At 35.7% G+C, this 20,963-nt stretch overlaps 2 protein-coding genes across 4 annotated transcripts; both read left to right on the forward strand.

Annotated features, from left to right (window-relative positions):
• Positions 1-1,643: 1,643 nt before the first annotated feature.
• LOC113777411 (potassium channel SKOR) lies at positions 1,644-11,082 on the forward strand. Of its 3 annotated transcripts, none has more exons than XM_027322468.1 (13): positions 1,644-2,191; positions 4,121-4,345; positions 4,435-4,498; positions 5,048-5,387; positions 6,459-6,754; positions 7,134-7,214; positions 8,018-8,116; positions 8,602-8,823; positions 9,042-9,230; positions 9,385-9,460; positions 9,555-9,849; positions 10,106-10,227; positions 10,716-11,082. In XM_027322468.1, exons 1-13 carry the CDS (start codon positions 1,965-1,967, stop codon positions 10,979-10,981), a joined length of 2,502 nt encoding a protein of 833 aa, XP_027178269.1. In that variant the 5' UTR covers positions 1,644-1,964; the 3' UTR covers positions 10,982-11,082. The 3 variants fall into 3 exon arrangements, with proteins under 3 accessions (XP_027178269.1, XP_027178270.1, XP_027178271.1); XM_027322469.1 differs by having other exon boundaries at positions 10,737-11,082; XM_027322470.1 differs by having other exon boundaries at positions 10,654-10,807.
• A 4,695-nt stretch (positions 11,083-15,777) lies between these two features.
• LOC113776820 (PHD finger protein MALE MEIOCYTE DEATH 1) lies at positions 15,778-19,587 on the forward strand. Its single transcript, XM_027321877.1, has 3 exons — positions 15,778-16,072; positions 16,215-16,458; positions 18,018-19,587. Exons 1-3 carry the CDS (start codon positions 15,778-15,780, stop codon positions 19,585-19,587), a joined length of 2,109 nt encoding a protein of 702 aa, XP_027177678.1.
• The last annotated feature ends 1,376 nt before the right edge of the window (positions 19,588-20,963 follow it).

Here is a 20,963-nt window from a genome sequence, read left to right on the forward strand (position 1 = left end):
TAACCGCCCCATTGTTAAGGATCATAACCGCGACAGCAACGCAGCAGTCACCTTGGCAATCCATCCATCCATACAAATCAACATCGATTAAACAAATAAAAATTAAACAACTGCAGCAATCTCAGTGGTTTCCTCGTGCCCTTATTCTGTTTAGAGAATCAGTAATTGATCCTTAAAAGTTAATTAACCATCACGCATCACATACAATACAGAGTATTCTTTACATTATCCCTCCTACAACATGCCCCGGGACTTATCAATTCGAGAGTCCAACTCATGGTATATTGCTTAGGGAAAATTGTAGAAACCTCCCCTGAAATTTCTAATACTAGCACTCACTTCCTCTGTGATTTAAGAAATAGCACTAACCTCTCTTGAACTTATTGATTCTATTGCATATTCAGTCCAAGCCAGAAAAATGCCCTTAAAATTATATTGCATATTGTTTTAAAGAGTGAGATAAGAAATTTGTGCCTGATTTACCCTTTGTACTGCATGCTAAGTAGTATTAGTAAATGAATGATAAAACACTATAAATCAATTAATAATTAATAAACTTCAAAAGGTGTAGTTTGTGGGCTAATGGACCTTATTTTCATTTCTTTATGGGTATTTTATTCTCAAACATTTAATTTATGATAAATATATAAATGTTTGTAAGTAAAATTCAAAAAGTATTATAGTAATATTCTTACGAAAAGTAAACTGGGTGGTTATCTATTTAACATAAATTAAATATTTTTTAAAAAAGAAATGACCCATAAAGTACTAACTCTTTACAACTTTCCTTAAGTACATGAAAAAAGTACCGACTCTTTATGGACATTTTACTCTAAATCATTTAATTTATGTTAAATACATAAATATTTGTAACTAAAATTCAAAAAGTGTTACACTAATATTTTTATGAAAGGGAAACTGGTAGGTTTTGTATTTAACATAAATTAAATATGTGAAAGTAAAAAAAAAAAAGAAATTGCCCATAACATACCAGCTCTTTATGGGTTTCTTCCGTTACGTGAATAAAATACTAGCTATTTATGGACATTTTATTCTGAATCATTTAATTTGTGTTAAATACATAAACGTTTGTAAGTAAAATTCAAAAAGTGTGACACTAATATTTTTACGAAAGGGAAACTAGTAGGCTTTGTACTTAACATAAATCAAAAGTGTGAAAGTAACACTCACAGGTAGTTTAATTAGTTACTTTATTTGTCGACAAGAAGCAAGGTTTCTTTTGCAAAATTCGTTCATTAGGTTTCTCCAAATAATTAGGGTATAAAGGTAAATTCCCACAATCTTTTGTTAGCAATAGGTCCCAATTTCCTCTTAGGGGAGGTAAGTGCTATTTCTTAAACCATAGGGGAGGTGAGTGCTAGTGTTAAAAACCTTAGGGGAGGTTTCTGCAATTATCCCTATTGCTTATCAATTCGACTTTTTGTTAGAAAACCTTTATTAATGGAGTTTTGATAAGAAGATTAACCCTTGAGGTTTTTAAGTGCTTGGAATAAAAAACAAGTAAGGAAACTGTGATACGATATAAAAAGTGCAGCCAGCCTGCCTGCCTGCCATGATCATCAGAGTATTTTACTGCTTTTTATAAAATAATACTTTCTTTTCAGAAATGATAAGCTTTCAGTTGCGTATAAATAGGAGGAAGGCTCTTCTCTTTCTTTCCAAGTCCTGTTACGACTTAAGACCCGCACAAGCAACATCCCTGTCCCTCACTCTCCCTCCAGCAATCTCTCCCCCGCCCCTCCAGATTTGAATATCTCTGTTTTTTTTCAGTGACAAATTCTGCCTCCAAATCTCCTGTTCCGAAAGTTTTCGAAAAAGAAATTTCGAGCCATCTACACGATCATATACAATCTATATAATGTTGGTTGCAGAATTTTAAAAATTTTTTAAAAGAAAGGTTGCAGCATTATTGGTTGTAATTGGATTGCAGTGCGTGATTTTGAATGGGGAGAGGAAATAGTCATAGAGAGGAAGGGGAGAGTAGAAATGGCGAAGGAGAATACGAGGTGGAAGATTTGAGGGACAGAATAAAGTCCTCCCGAGGAAGCCGATTCGAATTGATCGAGCACGAGTTAGGACTCGACTCGACTCACCGGCGGTTTAGCAGACAAAGCGTGATCAACGGCCTCAAAGACCTGTCCCAAGGGCTCGTCATTCATCCTGACAACAGGTCCGTTTTCCTTCCCTTTTTTACTTTTTTTTTTTCTCTCACAAGTGGCGTTCCTGCTTGCCAAGCTTGTGGTGGGAATGTTTTCTTAATTTTCGATAATGATTTTATTTGAGTCGAACTGGGCTGAGGGTGGCGGAGAGATGATTTAGAAACGAAGGAAACGTGGCATGGGAGCAGTGGTGGTTGGGCCCCACTTAAATGAGTACTAGGCTAGCAGTTGAGTTGACTCGGGGTGCCAAGTTACGACTTTTAGCGTTACAAGCTTGGATTTGTTTGGACAATTTGATTTCATTACAAATTTTAACCACCTTTTTATCTTTTCAATCAACTTTTTATCTCATATACATCATATCACAAAAAATATTACAGTAATTATCTTAAATAAATCATCCAAATAAACTCTTATCCAAACAAACTCAAGGATATTTTAAATAGACGGGACGAGGAAACACGTATACTAACTTCTTCTTCTTTTTTTCACGTGTACGCTGGAGGAGTTGTATATATTAATTTTTTTTATAACAGCGAAATTAATTTGAAAAAATTCTTAAATATAAGGGAGTAATAAATACGAGTAACAATACCTTACTAAAATACTTCTTCTTGTTTGTCCACATGACCTGCCTGCCCGAGCTAGAAAATACAAAAAGGACAGCAAAGAGATTGCAGGCTTACAGCTTCTTCTCTAGATGAATGGGAAAAAAAAATTACATACATGTCAATTAATTAACAACGTACCCAATATTTTTTTTTTTGGTAATATAAGATTAAGTTGGATAACTGGACACTTTTATTACCAAAAAAAGGTAGCAAAATCCTACCATTTTTTAAAATTGTGATATTCCAATTTCATGTTACATTGTGAATAGTCAGGATTTTTGAATGTTGATGTTCTACAGATTATCCTTGCTGATTCTAGAATTTTTTTCATGTTCGCATGGATATTTGAACGATGAATTACCAAAATCGTGTTTTGTTTCGAGTCTCAGTGTCTTCCGGTGCAGTGGCCAGCTAAATGTTGAATCTTCTTGGTACCTCCTTTAGATGGGGGTGTCACCAATCTCCTTTAATTAAAAGAAAATGAAAAGAAAGAAGAAAGGAAGATTTCGATGCCAAGACTACCATAAGATGGCAAATGGAAGGAGTATAGTACAAAAATTTTTAAGCGGACTGTCCATTTCTCAGTACTTTGTTGCTGGCGAAGGGATCGGCTTCTGTCTTGCAAGAGGAAGCTCTACTATTAGGAAGTATTGTTGGCATGCTTTTCAATGTGGTTGCCGAAATACAATTAGGAGCATTAAGTTGTTGAATACATCAAATACATTTGGGATATCTAGGCTTGAGGATCCTGTTTACATGTGGTGTTCACAAGAACTAGCTAACGAAACTTTGAAATGGCAACACTTTCATGAGAATAATTCCGTGGAAGCAAGATGAACACTGGGTCTATAAAATTGAACACCACTTTTAAACTTAATGCTCCACATTCTTTGCAATCCATTAAGAGAACAGAAGTTCATCTTCTGAAGTCCTATTGTAAGGACTAAGCTTTATGCTAGTCCTTTTTCTTCACTATATTGAGCTAATAAGTTGTTGCCTTAGCTCAAAAAAAAAAAAGAAAAAGGCATGAGCCAGCTAAGCAAGTCCATTATCTGCAAAAATTTTCTTATCAAGAAGTGATAGTACGATAAGTTGTTTTCTGATCTTGTGGGCATTGTTTACTTTGATAAGTTACTTCTTCTATTCAAGAAAAGAACTTCGTCTTTTGGAAAGTTAAGAGAGAAATTTGGAGACGTTTATCCTGTTTCCAGTATAGTCCAGTAGTCGGGAGATTTTACTACCGTCTTCGTGCCAAATGGGCAACCCAACTAATATTCCACTTTTAACACCCTAAAATGTTCACATATTCATGAATATGGTTGAATGCAGGTGGTATCGGGCATGGGAAAAATTCATACTCATTTGGGCTGTTTACTCATCATTTTTTACACCTTTCGAGTTCGGGTTCTTCAGGGGATTGCCGAGAAAGCTCCTCTTCATGGATATTGCAGGTCAGGCAGCTTTCCTTGTGGACATTATCCTGCAATTCCTTGTGGCCTATAGGGATAGTCAGACCTATAGAATGGTCTATAAGCGAACTCCAATTGCGCTTCGGTTAGTTGCCTTTCTCTTAAACCTCAGCATTATACTGGCATGTTGTTTAGCCTATTAATTGTACAAATGATTGTGTTGTTTCTTGGCAGATACATAAAATCCCACTTTATCATTGACCTTCTTGGTTGCATGCCTTGGGATTTCATTTATAAGGTTGTATTCTTACTTTTTTGTTAAATCATTGATTATACTACTATAATGTGGTTTTAGTACTTTAGTTAATGCAAAAAGGAAATGATAATTTATGATCTAGGTTGTAGAATATTGTGGGTATAATCTTGTTTCTCAGCGGCATCAGAGATGGTATATAGGATGTCAATCATGCAGTATAAAAAGAAGCCTATTATGAGTACAATGCAGCTGCACAGTTACCGTTCTCTCATACTTTCTCATTTGATAAAGAACAAATAAGATCAGCTATAAGCACCCAGAACTCTCAGATATTTGTGATCCACATGAAAATAAAGTTGTCATTCACTCCTCACACTGAAATAACTCAGATTTCAGGAAAGACTTCCTAATTGTAAATCAGTATCTTGATTGCCTTTTAGATCTATCAATCAATTTATGAAGGCATGAAATTCAAGATAAGTCACAGATTGTTTTGCCTAGATATTGTCATTAGTGAAAGTTATAGTTTTGTACATACAAATAGATTGCAGCATGGAATCTGATCCCCTCTGATACAACTTGAATAAATAGGCTGTTGGCCACAAAGAAGTGGTCAGATACTTTCTGTGGATCAGATTGAGTCGGGTACGCAAGGGCAATAAGTTTTTTCAGCATATGGAGAAAGATATTCGGATCAATTATCTCTTCACTAGGATAGTAAAACTTATTGCTGTTGAGCTATATTGCACGCATACTGCAGCCTGCATATTCTATTATCTTGCTACCACTCTGCCTCCTGAGAAAGAAGGCTACACATGGATTGGGAGTTTGAAGCTAGGTGATTACCAGTACTCAAGCTTCAGAGATATTGATCTATGGAAGAGGTACACAACTTCAATGTATTTTGCCATCGTCACCATGGCAACTGTGGGTAAGTGCAACTCATCTTTAATCACTTTTTATCAAAGATTCTTCTGTTTTCTTCTTTTGTCATTTGGCATGTCCATTCCAGCTATAAAATACTGCACAACTTACCAGGCCACTAAGGCTTATCAGATTTAATTTTCTGACTTGTTGGATGCATAAAAATATAACAATTAGGAAACACTTAGGAAACGTGTTTGCTTTGAGAGGAAGAAGTTTGAAATCTTGTCCTTTTCTTCGGTATTTTACCTTTAGTTGTGATTCCGCATCTCTTTTTCTTTGTTTTTTTCTTATTTCTTTTTTTTTTTAAATTCATTTCTTTTGGATTTTTTTTGTTGTTGGGGGGGGGGGGAAGGGCTCTAGAGAATGAGACTTTAGATATGGATGTTTTAAAACTACATATGTATACAGTGGTTATGTTGGCAATGGCATGTATTTTCCATTAATGCACCTCTTTTATTTGCATGAATTGGGACATGTCATATCTGCGTAAGCATATTGTTGGCTAATTGAATGTCATATGACAGGAGTAGCCTCTTGGTATTTGTCTCCATTCTTATATAGTTCTCAATGTTTGATCAGGAAAAACAATTTGAGATGCTGAATAATTGCTCAATAATATGAAAATCTCATGAGTACAGGGCAGGCCATAACAGTGGCTGTTTGTATGGGAAACTGGTCCAAAGGACGCTTTAGGGGAATCAGATGGCTGGTTGTGCCTTGCACCTTGAGACACAATCTTACTTCTTGATCTTCCCATTATAGGGCTATTATATAAGAAAACCAAGTTTTTTCATTTTAAAGCTATTTGATGCCAAAAGTCATTGCTGATGAGTACAATACTTAAAAAACTCTACCATGCTGGTGGTTTGAGATAAATAATCTGATTGATAGCTTGAATGCTAATTAGTGCAATATAATTGTTGATGTCTAAATGTCTATATGAAGTGCTCGGTGGAATAGAATAACTCTATATACTTTGTGTTTGCCTTGCAAGAACTGCTGTTTTTGGTCTGAATAGATTCTCATTTTTTTTTCATGGTTTAGAACATGATAAATGAATGTCTGTCTGGTACAGGTTACGGAGATATTCATGCAGTCAATGTGAGAGAAATGATCTTCATTATGATTTATGTTTCTTTCGACATGATTCTTGGTGCTTATCTGATTGGTAACATGACAGCACTAATCGTCAAAGGATCAAAGACAGAAAAATATAGGGACAAAATGACTGATCTAATCAAATATATGAACAGAAATAGACTTGGGAAGGACATCCGTAATCAAATCAGAGGCCATTTGCGCTTGCAGTATGAAAGCAGCTATACAGATGCTGCTGTACTCCAGGATATTCCCATCTCTATCCGTGCTAAGGTATCAAAAAGAATGAATGTGTTAACAAGCTTAAGCTTTCTCTTTTTGTTCTTTTTATAAAAAAAAAATAAAAATTGACAAATGCTTTTACTAGGTGTAGTTAGTCGTATTGCCAATTCTGTAATCTTTGTTGTCCCAAGATCTTTGACAGTAAACCATGCTTTTAGTTTCTAACAGTTTTCCTATATTTCTCAAGTACCAGAATAGTCTTGGATTTGATAGAATTAACGGTGTGTAATTATGTTTCACATCAGATGTCTCTAAATTCATTTTCTAATCTTATTGTTTGGCTCAGTACTAATCTTTGTCTGTAAATTATTTCTTGAATAGGTCCATACAATCTAACATCTTATTGATGAGTTAATATACTGATTTTCAGATTTCTCAGAGTTTATACAAGTCCTATATCGAAGAGGTTATTCTTTTTAAGGGATGTTCAGCAGAATTTATCAATCAGATAGTAAGTTATTTATTTTTGTACTTTAGAATCATGACTCTTGATGCATCTATATAGCGATTTGTTGATTTTTATATTTGCTTGGAATAATACATTATGTACAGATGCGTTCAAGTTGAGACCACTATTTTCTTCTGATTGTACTTCTTCATGCTGTGTTGGCCATAAACCATCTGTTGTTACTTCTGTGTTTTTGTTGAATGAGTTTATAACATGGATTCTCTTGTTACTCGTTAAAAATTTACCATGATACCCTCTCTTAATAGTCTGAAAGGGAATTTCCAAACTAGTTCTGATGTTAAGTAATCATGAGGTATACATTTAGTTATAGTTTTCATTGGCCTTGGTCGTACAAATTAGGAAAACAGAATTACTGTATGCACCATGTTTGTTAGAGAGAGAGAGAGTGAGAGAGAGAGAGAGATGGACTACATTTAAAATTGCTGCAGATTCAGGAATGGAGGAGTTCTAATGCATAGTTCTGCTATAAGGGATTCAAATTTTACTGTACGTATTTGATTTGGCCTTATAAATCATGATAGAGGCTACATGTTGACTATGGCAATAATAAGATGGGACTAGAGACACAGTTGCTGAGACATGATTGCAGCGGTGAAAGAAGTTTTGTTATTTCTGTTCAATTCTTGGTATATGTTTCATATTGACAAAAATGAACCGAGAAATAGAATTTCTGCACAAGTATCAGTTCTGAGCATCAATTATGAGAATAAGAAGAATCTGGAGAGAATTGAATCTCTCTTGTGGCCCTGAATCATTGATTTATTTTCATACTGTCTCATTATCAGGTAACTAGAGTTCACGAGGAGTTCTTCCTTCCGGGAGAAGTCATTATGGAACAAGGACATGCAGTAGACCAGCTATATTTTGTCTGCCATGGTGTTTTGGTAGGTATTCTGCTTAATAAACTTTCTATATCAGATGTAGCCTTCATTCCTAACTTCTTTTTATGTGATTCAATTGTCATTTCTTTCTTACACGCCATACATTCCGGATTTGCAATTGCTCATCTTCAAATATGTCTGTTTTTCCAATTCTTTTTCTCTAAATGACATGTTTGTGAAGGGAACAGTGAAAGTCTCCACTGAGCCAAAAATTGTGAGACATTTTCATTTGTTTCAACTTTTATTTCGGTTGAACTTATGTCCATAACTTTTCCAATATGTTAGTGATACCCATTCTTTCTTAGAGCCTATACTCTACCTAACTTGCCCAGCATGGAATAAAATCAATTTGGATTATCTTTATCAAATTATTTGGGATAAGGACACTGCACAACATGATGGCAGTATACTGCCAGAAAAAAAATCATGTCAACATCTGTTCTTATCAGGCCTTATCAATTTAAATTGATGAAAGTCTTTTTGTGCAGGAGGAGGTTGGCACAGCAAAAGATGGCTCGGAAGAGACACTTTCACTTCTAGAGCCTAACAGTGTATTTGGAATTGTTTCTATTCTTTGTAACATTCCACAGCCGTATACTGTTCGGGTTTGTGAGCTATGTCGACTTCTTCGGATTGATAAGCAGTCATTCTCCAATATTCTTGAGGTTTATTTTCATGATGGGAGAACAGTTCTGACTAACTTACTGGAGGTATTTTAACTCTTGTAATGATCCAATTCTGACTTATGTTTTCTCCTGCTTCTATTGGTTTTCTCTGGCTGGTTGTGCATAAAGTTAATTTCTTTGATATCTTCCAAACTAGTTTCTGAATTTTATTTTTTATGTTATTGTTCTTTTCTCATCTCTTCATCAAGAACAAAAAAGCATGGTATTTTAGTTTCTTCATTATGTCTAAAATCCTACAACAGGAAAAGGATTCAGCTTTTAGCTTGAAGCAACTGGAGTCAGACATTACACTCCATATTGTAAAGCAAGAGGCTGAACTGGCTCTGAAGGTAAATAGTGCAGCTTATTACGGTGATCTTCAGCAGCTGAAAAATTTGATCCGAGCTGGTGCTGATCCTAACAAGAACGATTATGATGGACGGTCGCCCTTGGTAAATTTCCTTTTAATATTGTACATGGCATCATAATACTGATTATTAGTGTGTCTTAGTTGTTTCACTGAGTGTTGCTTATGATAGAAGTATCAGATAATTGTTTCCTGCAAGTGTTGACTGAGTAGAGCTTTTCATTTTGTCTTCTCACCAGCATCTTGCTGCATCAAGAGGATATGAAGATATTGCTCAATTTCTTATCCAAGAGGGTGTAGACATAAATGTCACAGGTAACCTTCAAAGAATCTTCTTGCAATTGAATTCCTGATGGACTTCTGTATCTGAAGATCTCAAAAATACTAAGTTGATGCATTATGGAAGTAGATAACTTTGGCAACACGCCATTACTTGAAGCTATCAAGAGTGGACATGAACATGTTGCATCATTACTTGTGAAAGAAGGAGCATCGTTGCAGATTGAGAATGCTGGTAACTTTTTGTGTACGGTGGTTGCGAAGGGCGACTCGGATCTCCTTCGAAGGTTTCTAACTAGAGGCATTGATCCAAACTCCAAGGACTATGATCAACGAACTCCACTCCATGTAGCTGCTTCTCAAGGACAATATTTTATGGCAAAGTTGCTTTTGGATGCAGGGGCTAGTGTTTTCGCAAGGGACAGGTGCATATGAATTGATTTGACTTTTTAATCACATTATTTTAAGTGGATTGAATTCTTTTCGAACATAAAGATGTGATGGCTCTTCAAAGTTCATTCTTGGATAGTTAATCGGGAAAATATTTGTGAAAAGATCTCGTTTAAATTCTGTTGAGTACTCACAAACCATACTCTGGTCGTGTATTTTCTTTGACATTAATTTGTTTTTTCCTATACGATGAAGAGCTAAACTGCTTCTGGCCAATTGTTTTAATGGTAGATGGGGAAACACTCCACTTGATGAGGGGAGAATTTCTGGAAATAAGAATATGATGGACCTCTTAGAAGAAGCAGAATCAGCTCAATCATCAGAATTGTCTGATCTTTCTCAAGAGAGCACAGGTATAGTAGAGTTCTTGCACTTTTATAAAGCTCAATGCTTGTATCAGATGAAGTTTCTGTGATTGCAGTGTGTTAAACTAGCTAACAATATATACTAAAAAGTTGATCGTGTACACATATCTTTGTTGTTAATTTTCTGGTAGAACCACTTTTAAAGATTTGCTGTAGTTTTCTCTTAGCTGCTTTTTTTTTCTTTTCGTGACTCACTCCCTCCTCTCGATTTCATGCATTCTTGACCCGATTCTCAATGTATCCTTGTGGTTCCAATAGTTTGCTATCCCTTGTTTCATCTGGCTTTGAAAGTTGGCTGCAAAATTAGTAGCAGGAATCAGTTATTAACTAATCAATCAAGTCAGCAGATGCTAGAATTCGGATTGTTGTGTCTTCCCTTTTGCTGTTATGCTCTTTATCATTCTTCATGATCAGGAGTTTCTTTTGGCATCTCTGCAATGATATGTTTACTTTCTTGCATCATTGTAACTTGAAAGATGGAATTCTGTGGACGACAACGGATAAAATGCTACGACGGAAATGCACTGTGTTTCCTTTTCACCCTTGGGAGCCTAAGGATGCTCGAAAATGCGGTGTTGTATTATGGGTTCCTGAGAGCATCGAAGAGCTGATTAGAGAAGCATCAAAGCAGCTGAATTTTTCTTCCTGCACTTGTATACTATCAGAGGATGCAGGTAAAATTATCGATGTGGATATGATCAGTAATAATCAAAAGCTGTATTTGATGAATGAAACGGATTGAGGATTGATTCCCAGTGTAAAATGTAATGCAAGCGGCTCTGGCCCTGTATAATAGTGTATCATCGATTCAAAGAGAAAAATAAAATAAAATGAATTGGTTTTTGATCCAGCTATGCTGTGGTCATGAAAATTGACTGACCAAAAAAAAAGATGCGTATCTAGACTGACGCTTCAAATGATACTCGAATAGGTTCGCTTTCTAACATTGGTATATAAGGTATAGAATTGAACAAAAATGAAATTACACATTTTCTAAAATGTTACAAATAGATAATTACACAAAAAAATAATATAGGATATTTTGAAGTGTAAAAAAGACAAGTATAAGAATTTAAAAGCAGTGACATTTTGTCAAATTAATTGAATAGCACGAAAAAGGATTAAACAAGAACAAGAAATGGCACCCCATGACAACGAAGTTTGCAAATCAACTATCAGGATTGGTCTAAGTCCCTTGGTCCAACTTGAAAGTCAGCAATTGCCTTTTGAGTTGGGTTGAGGATTAGGTTTAAAAATTTCTTCCGCTCTATTGTTGGAAAAACTATCAGGATAGGTCAAATGGAGAAAGTTGACTATTGAAAGGCTTGCCCATTCCATGAATCCTTACAAGTGTCTGCGTCCTATGCAGAAATGGCAAAATACTTACACAACACCCCCTGAATTTTGAAATATTAATTATGTCATATATGCAGCGAACCGTCTCTAAATGGTATAATATTTTTAAAATATTTTATAATTTTATATAATTTTTTTGCACATCCTTACAACATAGATGTGATATTCCGTTACTGCTTATATGGATCTCATATGTAATAATTGCGTATATATTATTAAGTTTTCTAAATAGCTCATGTAAAATTACACATTGTTCAAAAAATATTACATTATTTCAAATAATTGTTATTGACAACCGTACAATTCAGCATCCGTTATACTGCGTGGAATCTACGTGATGAGTATCTTCTCAATAAATATATTTAGTGAGGACTCTTATGACTATAAGCTCAATATATCTTCATTTGCTCTCGCCACGCATATTACCCTCCTGTACTAACCATGTATCTGATTTCAGTCTTTCACAACAAAAAACTAAACCATGCTTCAAAAAAAAAAAAAAAAAAAAACTAAACCAATACACAAAAAGTTTCTGTAGCAAGTTAAAATATCCAGTAAAGGAAAAGAAAGTGAATGCATAATTTTGGAGACCAAAAAAATTTAGATCCTACTTTTCTACTAGTTATCAACTTAATGCATGACACGGCAGCTAGACGGCGCAGGGCTCATATGTTGTTGGGATTTGATAAACTGACAGAAAGAAGAGACCAAAAGGATCGATTCTGATTCGTGGGGTGCAACTAGTGCTTTGGTTTTATATGTAATCACCATCCTTTTGTTCAGTGAGTGGAGAATTTTTTGTTTTTCCTTCTAGCTTTTCACCACTTTCCGGCATAAGCATCTTTTTAGCCAACAAAATCAATTTCAAGTGCATGCTGAGTTCATCTGGTTGGAATGGGGTTTTGGATGAGGCACTTGAGCGTTGTGCCTCCATTAGAAGTACTCTTCAATTTTGCAGTGACAACAACATAGCAGCAATAGAAGTAACAAAAATTAAGTCCTTGATCAATTGATATCATGGTGAATACAAGTATAAAAAAAAAAAAGTAAGCTTTTCTTGGGAATTAACTGGGGAAATCTGATAAGTTGTTGAAGCTATTTCATCATGCTATCCTTAGCAGGATCACAATCAAAAGATCAGGATATATTACCATCCCAGTAAAAGAAAATGAAGGAAGAAGCATACAACAACCTTACTAGCACTAGGTCTGCAAGTGAAAAAACTAACTTGCCAGTTCAAGTACAATAAGCTAAAACTTACTAAACTGGAATCATGTCCAAGATCTTTATCTACATGCAAAATGAAAGCACAACAAAAAGAAAAACAAGATTAATACAAGCCCTCGTCCCTTGATGATGAAGTCGAATCTCTTATTGGGATGGTAGCCTTTTTGGGTTCCAGGAGGCAAATTATAATATAGTAGTACAGCGAAGTACCCCCAATGACTTTTGAGTCTAAGTAAGGAAACTTCGACCGACGATCAAAATGCTTTGATGTGTTGAACTTGCTGAAAATGCTTTTGGGCTGCTACATTCTGTGCTCTGGCGATGGTACTCTTCATTGTCTCCTCATCTTCATCAGAGCTCATATCGGTGATCTGACGAAAAAGACTACTGAGAAAATATCCCAAGAGGGGAATAGATGAGCAAAAAGTTCTTAGGGAATTCATAGTTTAAAGAAGCTGCCAAGTCTGACGATCAAAAGATCAACTAATCTCAAATATATTGAAGCAAGAATAAGAAAGATAAGATGCAAATGATGATTGGAGAAAAGAAAGAGGAGGGTTGAAATTTATGACAGAACTTTTGGCAATCAATGAGCGAGTGACTTGGTTCCCAAGTCGACCTATAAGTCAATCTGCGTTTCGAAACGGTCATTGACGCTATTAAAATGGAGGAAAGAAGATCCAAGAAGGCAAGAATTTTCTCTGAAGATAACGTGGAGTCCACTAGTGCTTGTTTGACTGGAATGGGTAAATTATTCTTTTCCACCCAATGTGATGACTTCATAATGTTGGCAACTTTGTCGCTCAGGAGGAGAAATGGAACCTGTTTTGCCAGTTAGTAGTATTATTGGCCATTGGAGAGAGATCATCTTTGATTGATTACCTTGTGGTTCAAGATACACAAACTGACAATAATTTTTTAAACAAAATACTTAAGATATAATAGGATAAGTGGAGATCAAATTACCTTGTGATTAGACAGTGGAAATGTCGACACTTAAAAAGTAGTTTGCACTAGCATTATTTTAGATTGCATTGAGATAAAGCGGAAACAAAGAAGAAATTGCATTGGTAGTTTCCCCATAATTTCGAATTAAACACCTTCCTGTATACCGCTAAAGTTCTAGCTTGTAAAGTTCATAATTTGTTTTGTTCTTTACGTAAATTCTATATCTGCATTATTAGGTAGTAACATTTAGGGAATGGGACAAAGGATTTTGGTAGTCTATCAATGCCTAAAATTATCTCACTTAATAACTAAGAACCCTTTGCATTGTTAACATGCATTTTTTTTTTGGTTAAAGGTATAGTATGTTCTCTAATTAGGGGGATAATCAAGTTGAATCAAGATCCACTTGAGTTAACATACCTGAACTCGAGTTCAATTTTGTTTTATCTTACTAGAAATCGATCATATTTAGCTCAGTTGAGTATAGTCGAACTGAGTCGAATCGAGTTCAAATGATATAGATTAATATTTTATATAATTTTGAACAAGGGTATGATAGATATTTTACACTAATAAATATAACAAAAGATATAATTTAAAGCTCGAGTGAGTTTCATTAGACTCGAACCAATTACTTTCAAAACTCACATATTAAATATAACAAGTGAAATTTATAAGAAATTTAAAACAAATTAATTTGGTCATGGAGCCAGAGCAAATGGGATTATGGAAATCACACTTACTGAATCATGGGAATTTTAATTAGCGACGTGGATAACAGGAATTGAATATTTCACCTTTTTTCTCTTAATAGAACCAACAAGCATTGCCCATGAGACAACTTATACTACCAATTCACCAAAATGGCAAATTAGCAAGTGAAATCAAGAAAACACAAAGTCGAAAGAGAAAATCGTTCAAAATGTTTGTCACATTTTACCAAATAAAAATTTTCGTTGTTTATTGTTAAAATGATAACTTTACATCCCTTTCAAAATTAAGTCGGTAAAATTTAATCCCAATTGAGGTTTTCAACCACTTTTTATCCTGACTCCATCACGTGGCTCATACATAGTCATTTTCTTGAGAGCAAAAATAGTTAAATCCCATTTGTAATTAAACATATGACCCAATCCAAATTTATTTTTAACTCTAAAAAAGTAGGATTTGAACTGAATTATATTCATTTTTTTTCAAATAAGTAGGATCGGATCCAATCCATATTTATTTTGGTCTTTAAAAAAGTAGGATATGAATTTTTTGTACATAAAAAATGATTGAATGTGAGTCACATGATAATTTTCAAACAAAAAAGTTGTCGAAAACTTAAGTTGGAATTGAAATTTACTAATTTGAATTTGTAATGGATTTAAATTTAATAGTTTAAAAATGAATGACGAAAAAATATATTTGACGATATATTAAGGAACATTTTTTTTCTGAAGAATATATGAGAAACATTTAAGATGATTTTCCCAAACTAAAACAACCTAACAACCTATAACCGTTTATCCACTACTCGTGGACACATGTTAATTATTTGCTCGTGAACGCGTGTCAATCACTGAACTAATCAATCTCACCGGCACAATTTCCAGCTGCAGCATCGTAATCACGATTTCAATTGCAAAAAGAATCGACGACCCACATATTCCCTCGGCCATCAGAATAGAAGACCTACAGGCACCGCGGGAGAGCTACAGCCACCGTAGGATCTTTCCCAATCTATCAGATTGACCATCAAAAGTATTGAATAAAACCCCAGCTCAAGAGATCCATTTCAGTCATAATGGGCTTGTTTTCAAACTTCAAGCCATCCGATCAACCGCGCCAAATAACTAACAAACCATTAGGATACTCTGCCAAATAACTGACTTCACCACTTGTCATAACTGCTAAACTCTGCAACAAAATCCAGCTCCAGAACTGCTTCTGTTTTCCTCAAGAATTCATCTCAGAAAACTCAATCATTTTTCATTAATGTCATGAGCTAAAACCTCATCAAGAATGTCAAAATCAAATCTTGAAGCCCAGAAGATGAGAAAAGGCATCCCAAAATACTATGGATTCCACACTTTTGGTGATCCTGGCTACCCCATCTTGCTCAATGGCCCTTTCAGAGACAACATTCGCATTTTCCTTCAACAGTGTGCAGAGCTTCAGGACTATAAAGTGGAAGGAATGTCAATTTGGTCCACATTTCTGGTTCATGAAAATGGGGGATTTGTGGTTCCTCTCTACGCTATTGAAGAACATGTGAAGCACTCCCTCAGTCCCTTTTGTGATCACTGCAGATGTGCTGGTAAAGCTTCCCTTTTGCTTGTTTTGATGATTTTGAAGTGGGTTTTTTGGGAGTTTTATCTGGGTTTGTAATTTTGGATTGGAACTGCAATTTTCTCGGGGTTCTTGAACATGGGACACGTTATTTTTTGTGATTATTACAGGGTGGAGTCATCATTTTGTGTCCAGAAGGAAGTATCATCTGATAATACCAGTTGATGGGAAGTGGAATAAGCCTCTGGGAAGAGATGCTTTTGATCTTGAAACCCATCTCTTGCATGGGTTGATTCACTGCAATGGATTTGGACATCTTCTCTGCATTAATGGGATTGAAGGTGGATCTAAGAAGCTATGCGGAAGAGAGATAATGGATCTTTGGGACAGAATCTGCTCTAATCTACAAGCTAGGTAACGAAATGTCTTGAATTCATCAAATTAACTTTTGATGATATTTGTCTTGGATGTAAGGTTGTTCTATTCATCTTGCTCAGGCAACGGATTTGAATTTTATGAATTATTTGTGGTAGTATTAATTGATTGTTTTATTTTCCCACATTAATAGGAAATAAGAAGTTATGGTTTTCAATTCTAGTAATCTGAACCCTAAAATGCTGCTTTTTTTTGGTGATTGTACTAAACTTGAATCTAAATGTTATAATCCATCTAGCAGGACATTCATTTAACAACATTATATGGTGCCGAGCTCATGTAATTATCATCTTTGTTTAGAAATGAAGATGTATTTTGTGAAACACCTCCAGATTACATCTCCGGGGTTTATCTGCCCATTAATTGCCTAAATGTTTTGCACTTTGGGGGTCTCAGTAATACTGACTTTGGGTTATGTAGCCTCACAGGTTACTCTAAAGTTAGTACACTATTTTCGGTCATCTTCCAAATTCAGATGCACCGTACATCTTGATAAAATTTGTACTCCTTTACTGGAGAAAGAATTTTCATTTGCTTTATGATAGTCTTTTTAGTAGTAGTCATTCAAGTCATCATTGATGGTTCTACAACAACTTTGGCCATATTAAATTGTAGAATACTGTGCTTACATGCATACAAGTGAGAATTAGAGGATGTATTCTGTAAGCTTCATGCTCACTGCTCTACTTTTCTACTTTTCCTCCCCTTGGCTTCTGATTGAACTGTTGAGGAGTCCAAACTTCAGCTATTTGCAGTCTGTTAGAAGCATCCTCAGGAGGCTTACATACTTGCTTAAGGACCTACACACAATAGCAGTATGATTGTTTGAAAATAAAAAAATTGCATTTGGGGCTTCTGGATTGTAGAAAACCAAATTGATTTTTTGTTCAGGGTGGATGAAAGGGGAACAAAGAATAGAATTGAGTTTATCATTATTCTCCAGACTCCTTTCTCTTCTTTCAAAAACGATTTTTAGTATATCAGTATGCTCACTTCCCATTCAAAGTTATAAGACGAGTGCAAAATTGAGGTAGATCTAATTTATTTTCTTCAACGACATGACGGTTGTATCAGCAGTTGCAAAATCTTGGTTAGGCTGTTAGTTTCTGGTTTCCACATCCCCTGTTGCATACATGTCCTGCAGCATAAATAGGATTCAGTTAATGCTAAACCTAATGCCTGCCAAAGGTTATATTCAGACATTCAAGGTTTTGTTCTGGTTTAAATAATTATCCCTCCAGTATCTGATTGTCCTGGTTGAGCGCTTTTCCTCTGTGCCACCATGTCTGATAGTCGAAGAGTTGAGAACTTTACCCAACTGCGCTACCATGTACATGTGATGCAGTCGGCACAATATTTTATTTTATTTTTAAGTATCTCTATCTGAACAGCTAAGTTCTTTTGAGTTAAGCAGAATGCTTTTCATATAACCCTTCATCTGAAAAATAAAAAAAAAGTCTGCAGATTAAGCCAAATCTGCGTGTTTGGAGAGCAGAGAATTGCACCAAATTTACCTCTTCTTTTCTGTTCTTTTGCAGTAAAATCACAGTAGAGGATGTTTCAAAGAAGCATATGATGGATCTTAGGTTGCTTCATGGTGTTGCTTATGGACATCCTTGGTTTGGTAGATGGGGATATCGGTTTTGCCATGGCAGCTTTGGGGTGAGAGAGCATCATTATGAAAGAGCAATTGAACTTCTTAGCTCCCTGAAACTTGATGATGTGATTCGTGATTTCGATTTCACAGATAGATGCAAGGAAATCAAGGAAATAATTCACTGCTACAGAAACTTGAGTGAGACCAATTTGATCACCTTGCGTGATCTCTTCAGATTTATGCTTGTTCTCAAGTCCAGGGCTGAAATGAGAAGAAATGCAGCTAAATCAACTGCCATGGCACGGTTAGTTTCTTCAGGTTATTTTGAGAGGAAAGCTGTTCTTAAGCAACATTTTGAAAAGGAGAAGTCAGCAAAATGCCGGAAATTTTCTGCAGTTGCTGCTAATTGGGATAGCCGATGGCCTGTTAGAAGATTGGAGTTTACAGCTAATGTGATTGTTGATGCTTTAAGGGAGAAGAAAGCAGCAAACAGATTCAGGAGTTCTGTGATGAACAGGCAGGAGGTACGAGATGCAGCTCGCCAACAAATAGGTGATACAGGTTTGATTGATTACGTACTGAAATCACTGAATAATGTGGTTGTTGGGGGTTACATAGTCAGGAGGATGGTAAATAGAGCAACAAGAAAGCTAGAATTCACAATCGAGGAGGTTAAGAATGGTGTAAAATTTGGTGAAGGAAAAGTTCCAGCGGCAGTTCAGGCCTGTCATACGGTGCCACGAAATGATGTTTTTGGTGATCTCTCTTGCTTGTATGATAATATCCTTTTCGATTATCCTGAAGTGGACATGGTGAGATTGGCTGCAGGTACAGTTCTGAATAGCAAATACTTTGTGAAGGAGTGGCCATTCAGGGATGAGCAAGATCTCGCACTTAGATTCACTTGCAGATTAATGCCAAGTTTGACAGAGATGGAAACTGAACTTACTAGGGAACTCCCAAGGGGGGAGTACATTGTGGTTCCTCTGCATTCTACCATTGGGGATCTAAAGATAGCTATACAGAGTGCAATGAGGGACACTTACTGCATCATGAAACATCTTCTGGTAACAGATATCATAGAAACTGAGGGAATGAGTGACGAAGAGGTACTCTTTGGCATTCTTGAGTCTGGTACAGAACTTTGGGTAAGAGGTACCGGACTGAATCTGGAAACTGATCTGAGGTATGAAGGTGGAGCAGACAACTGGAAAGTCAGATGTAGGTGTGGTGCTCAGGATGATGATGGTGAGAGGATGGTTTCATGTGACATGTGTGAGATATGGCAGCATACACGCTGCTGCGGCATTGAGGATTCTGAAGCTGTCCCTCCAGTTTTTGTGTGTGATGCATGTTGCACTTCACTTGCACCATCAAGGGCAGCACAGCCAAGCTATGAGCTAGAACCTTATGGAGCTCTGGTGTCCCCTGCTGCATCATATGTCTACTACCCAGAGGCTGCTTTGCTGAATTTTGGTGGTTCTGAGATTTTTCAAATAGAAAGTAACTGATGAGGACTAGTGATCTACAGGCCTTGATCATCTTTCTTCCTCGTGCACAAATTCTTTCTGATAGACAATTAGAAATTCAAAGTTACATAGATTTTCCCATTTTCAATTGTGATTAGTTCTAAAATTCACTGTATACTGTTGGTGAATCATTTTTAGTTCCCCATATACAGAAGATCCTGAACTACTGGTTCAGAAACCTGCTTGGAGTTGGTCTAAAGCACTGAAGTCCTGTACATCTGACCATCATTGTTTAGACATGTATATGGAAAGAATGGAAATTTACAAAGCAAATGACTTGCTACTTTTGGGTTGTATCTCATTGAATTTAAAAATAATAATCTCTCTTGATCTTTGCTTGAAAAAAAAATCTGAATCTTTTACTCTTCTTTTGCACGTTTATGTTACTGTTTTCCCAACATTTTGTGATCCAGAACTCTAATCACTCGATTCTTTTAGGCTGCTCTGTATAGCATTACTACTGTTTGCTTCTTTTTTGCACTTTGAAAGAAACAACACATAAAAGTTACAGGTCCAATTTTGGCATTTTGGTTAGAACATTAATCCTCTCAAACTTTTTGCAGACAAAAATGCAACCTATCTCTTAAATATAAAAAGAATCAGCATTCTACATAACATGTGCTTATCAAATTTTACATTCTGTTAGTAATCTTTCCATTGTGACTTCAGCTCTAAAACGCATGTCGACACGCTTTTAGCTATAACTCCCAACGCCTTTGTTTTCTCGTGATAACGTTTTTTTTGGACAGCTCCCCATTAAAGTTTAAACACACAAAAGGAAAAATGCGAGAAAATGAAAAGAAGAAAAAAAAGTTTGCCAAGCTCAATTCTTCGTTTCTCATCGCTTCCTACCAAAATCCCTGATGACCCAGGAATGAAGTATACATAAAAGTCCCATCTCTGGTTCAAGTTCGCTAGTTTTCTGGGAGCTGCATACCGGGTTAGAATGTTTTTTTTTTGGTTTTTTTGTATTTTATTTTAAGAATTTATTATATCGTTCCGGTTTAGATAGTTGTAGGAGTGTTTTTGCCATCATGATTTTCAATGCTGAATTTCTTGATGATTTTCAATTTTATTTGTGGAAAATTCATAACTTTTTTAGCCCTCTAGTTCTCATGAATATCCTATTAAGCTGGACTGTGGAAAAGGTTGATTTTTTGGGTGGTTTGAGACTGATGCGATAGTTAAACGAAAATTTGTGTAAATAGGCTGCATCTCCATGGTGCCTCATCAATTAAGAACTTATAAAAAGGAAAGCGAATCCGCAACAAACTTGAAATCGGATCCATACATATAAAGTTTTGAAGGGACATTCCCAAAAGATAGCCTGTAGATGAGTTCAAACTATGGTTCTACTT

The sequence above is a fragment of the Coffea eugenioides genome, chromosome 7, assembly GCF_003713205.1.
Source record: "Coffea eugenioides isolate CCC68of chromosome 7, Ceug_1.0, whole genome shotgun sequence".
In the NCBI taxonomy this organism is placed as follows: domain Eukaryota; kingdom Viridiplantae; phylum Streptophyta; class Magnoliopsida; order Gentianales; family Rubiaceae; genus Coffea; species Coffea eugenioides.

Coding starts and splice junctions, on each gene's coding strand:
- LOC113776820 (XM_027321877.1), top strand. CDS start 15,778: ATGTCAAAATCAAATCTTGAAGCCCAGAAGATGAGAAAAGGCATCCCA. Junction 16,073..16,214: donor TGATCACTGCAGATGTGCTG/GTAAAGCTTCCC, acceptor TGATTATTACAG/GGTGGAGTCATCATTTTGTG. Junction 16,459..18,017: donor TGCTCTAATCTACAAGCTAG/GTAACGAAATGT, acceptor GTTCTTTTGCAG/TAAAATCACAGTAGAGGATG.
- LOC113777411 (XM_027322468.1), top strand. CDS start 1,965: ATGGGGAGAGGAAATAGTCATAGAGAGGAAGGGGAGAGTAGAAATGGC. Junction 7,215..8,017: donor CAGAATTTATCAATCAGATA/GTAAGTTATTTA, acceptor TCTCATTATCAG/GTAACTAGAGTTCACGAGGA. Junction 9,231..9,384: donor ATGATGGACGGTCGCCCTTG/GTAAATTTCCTT, acceptor TCTTCTCACCAG/CATCTTGCTGCATCAAGAGG.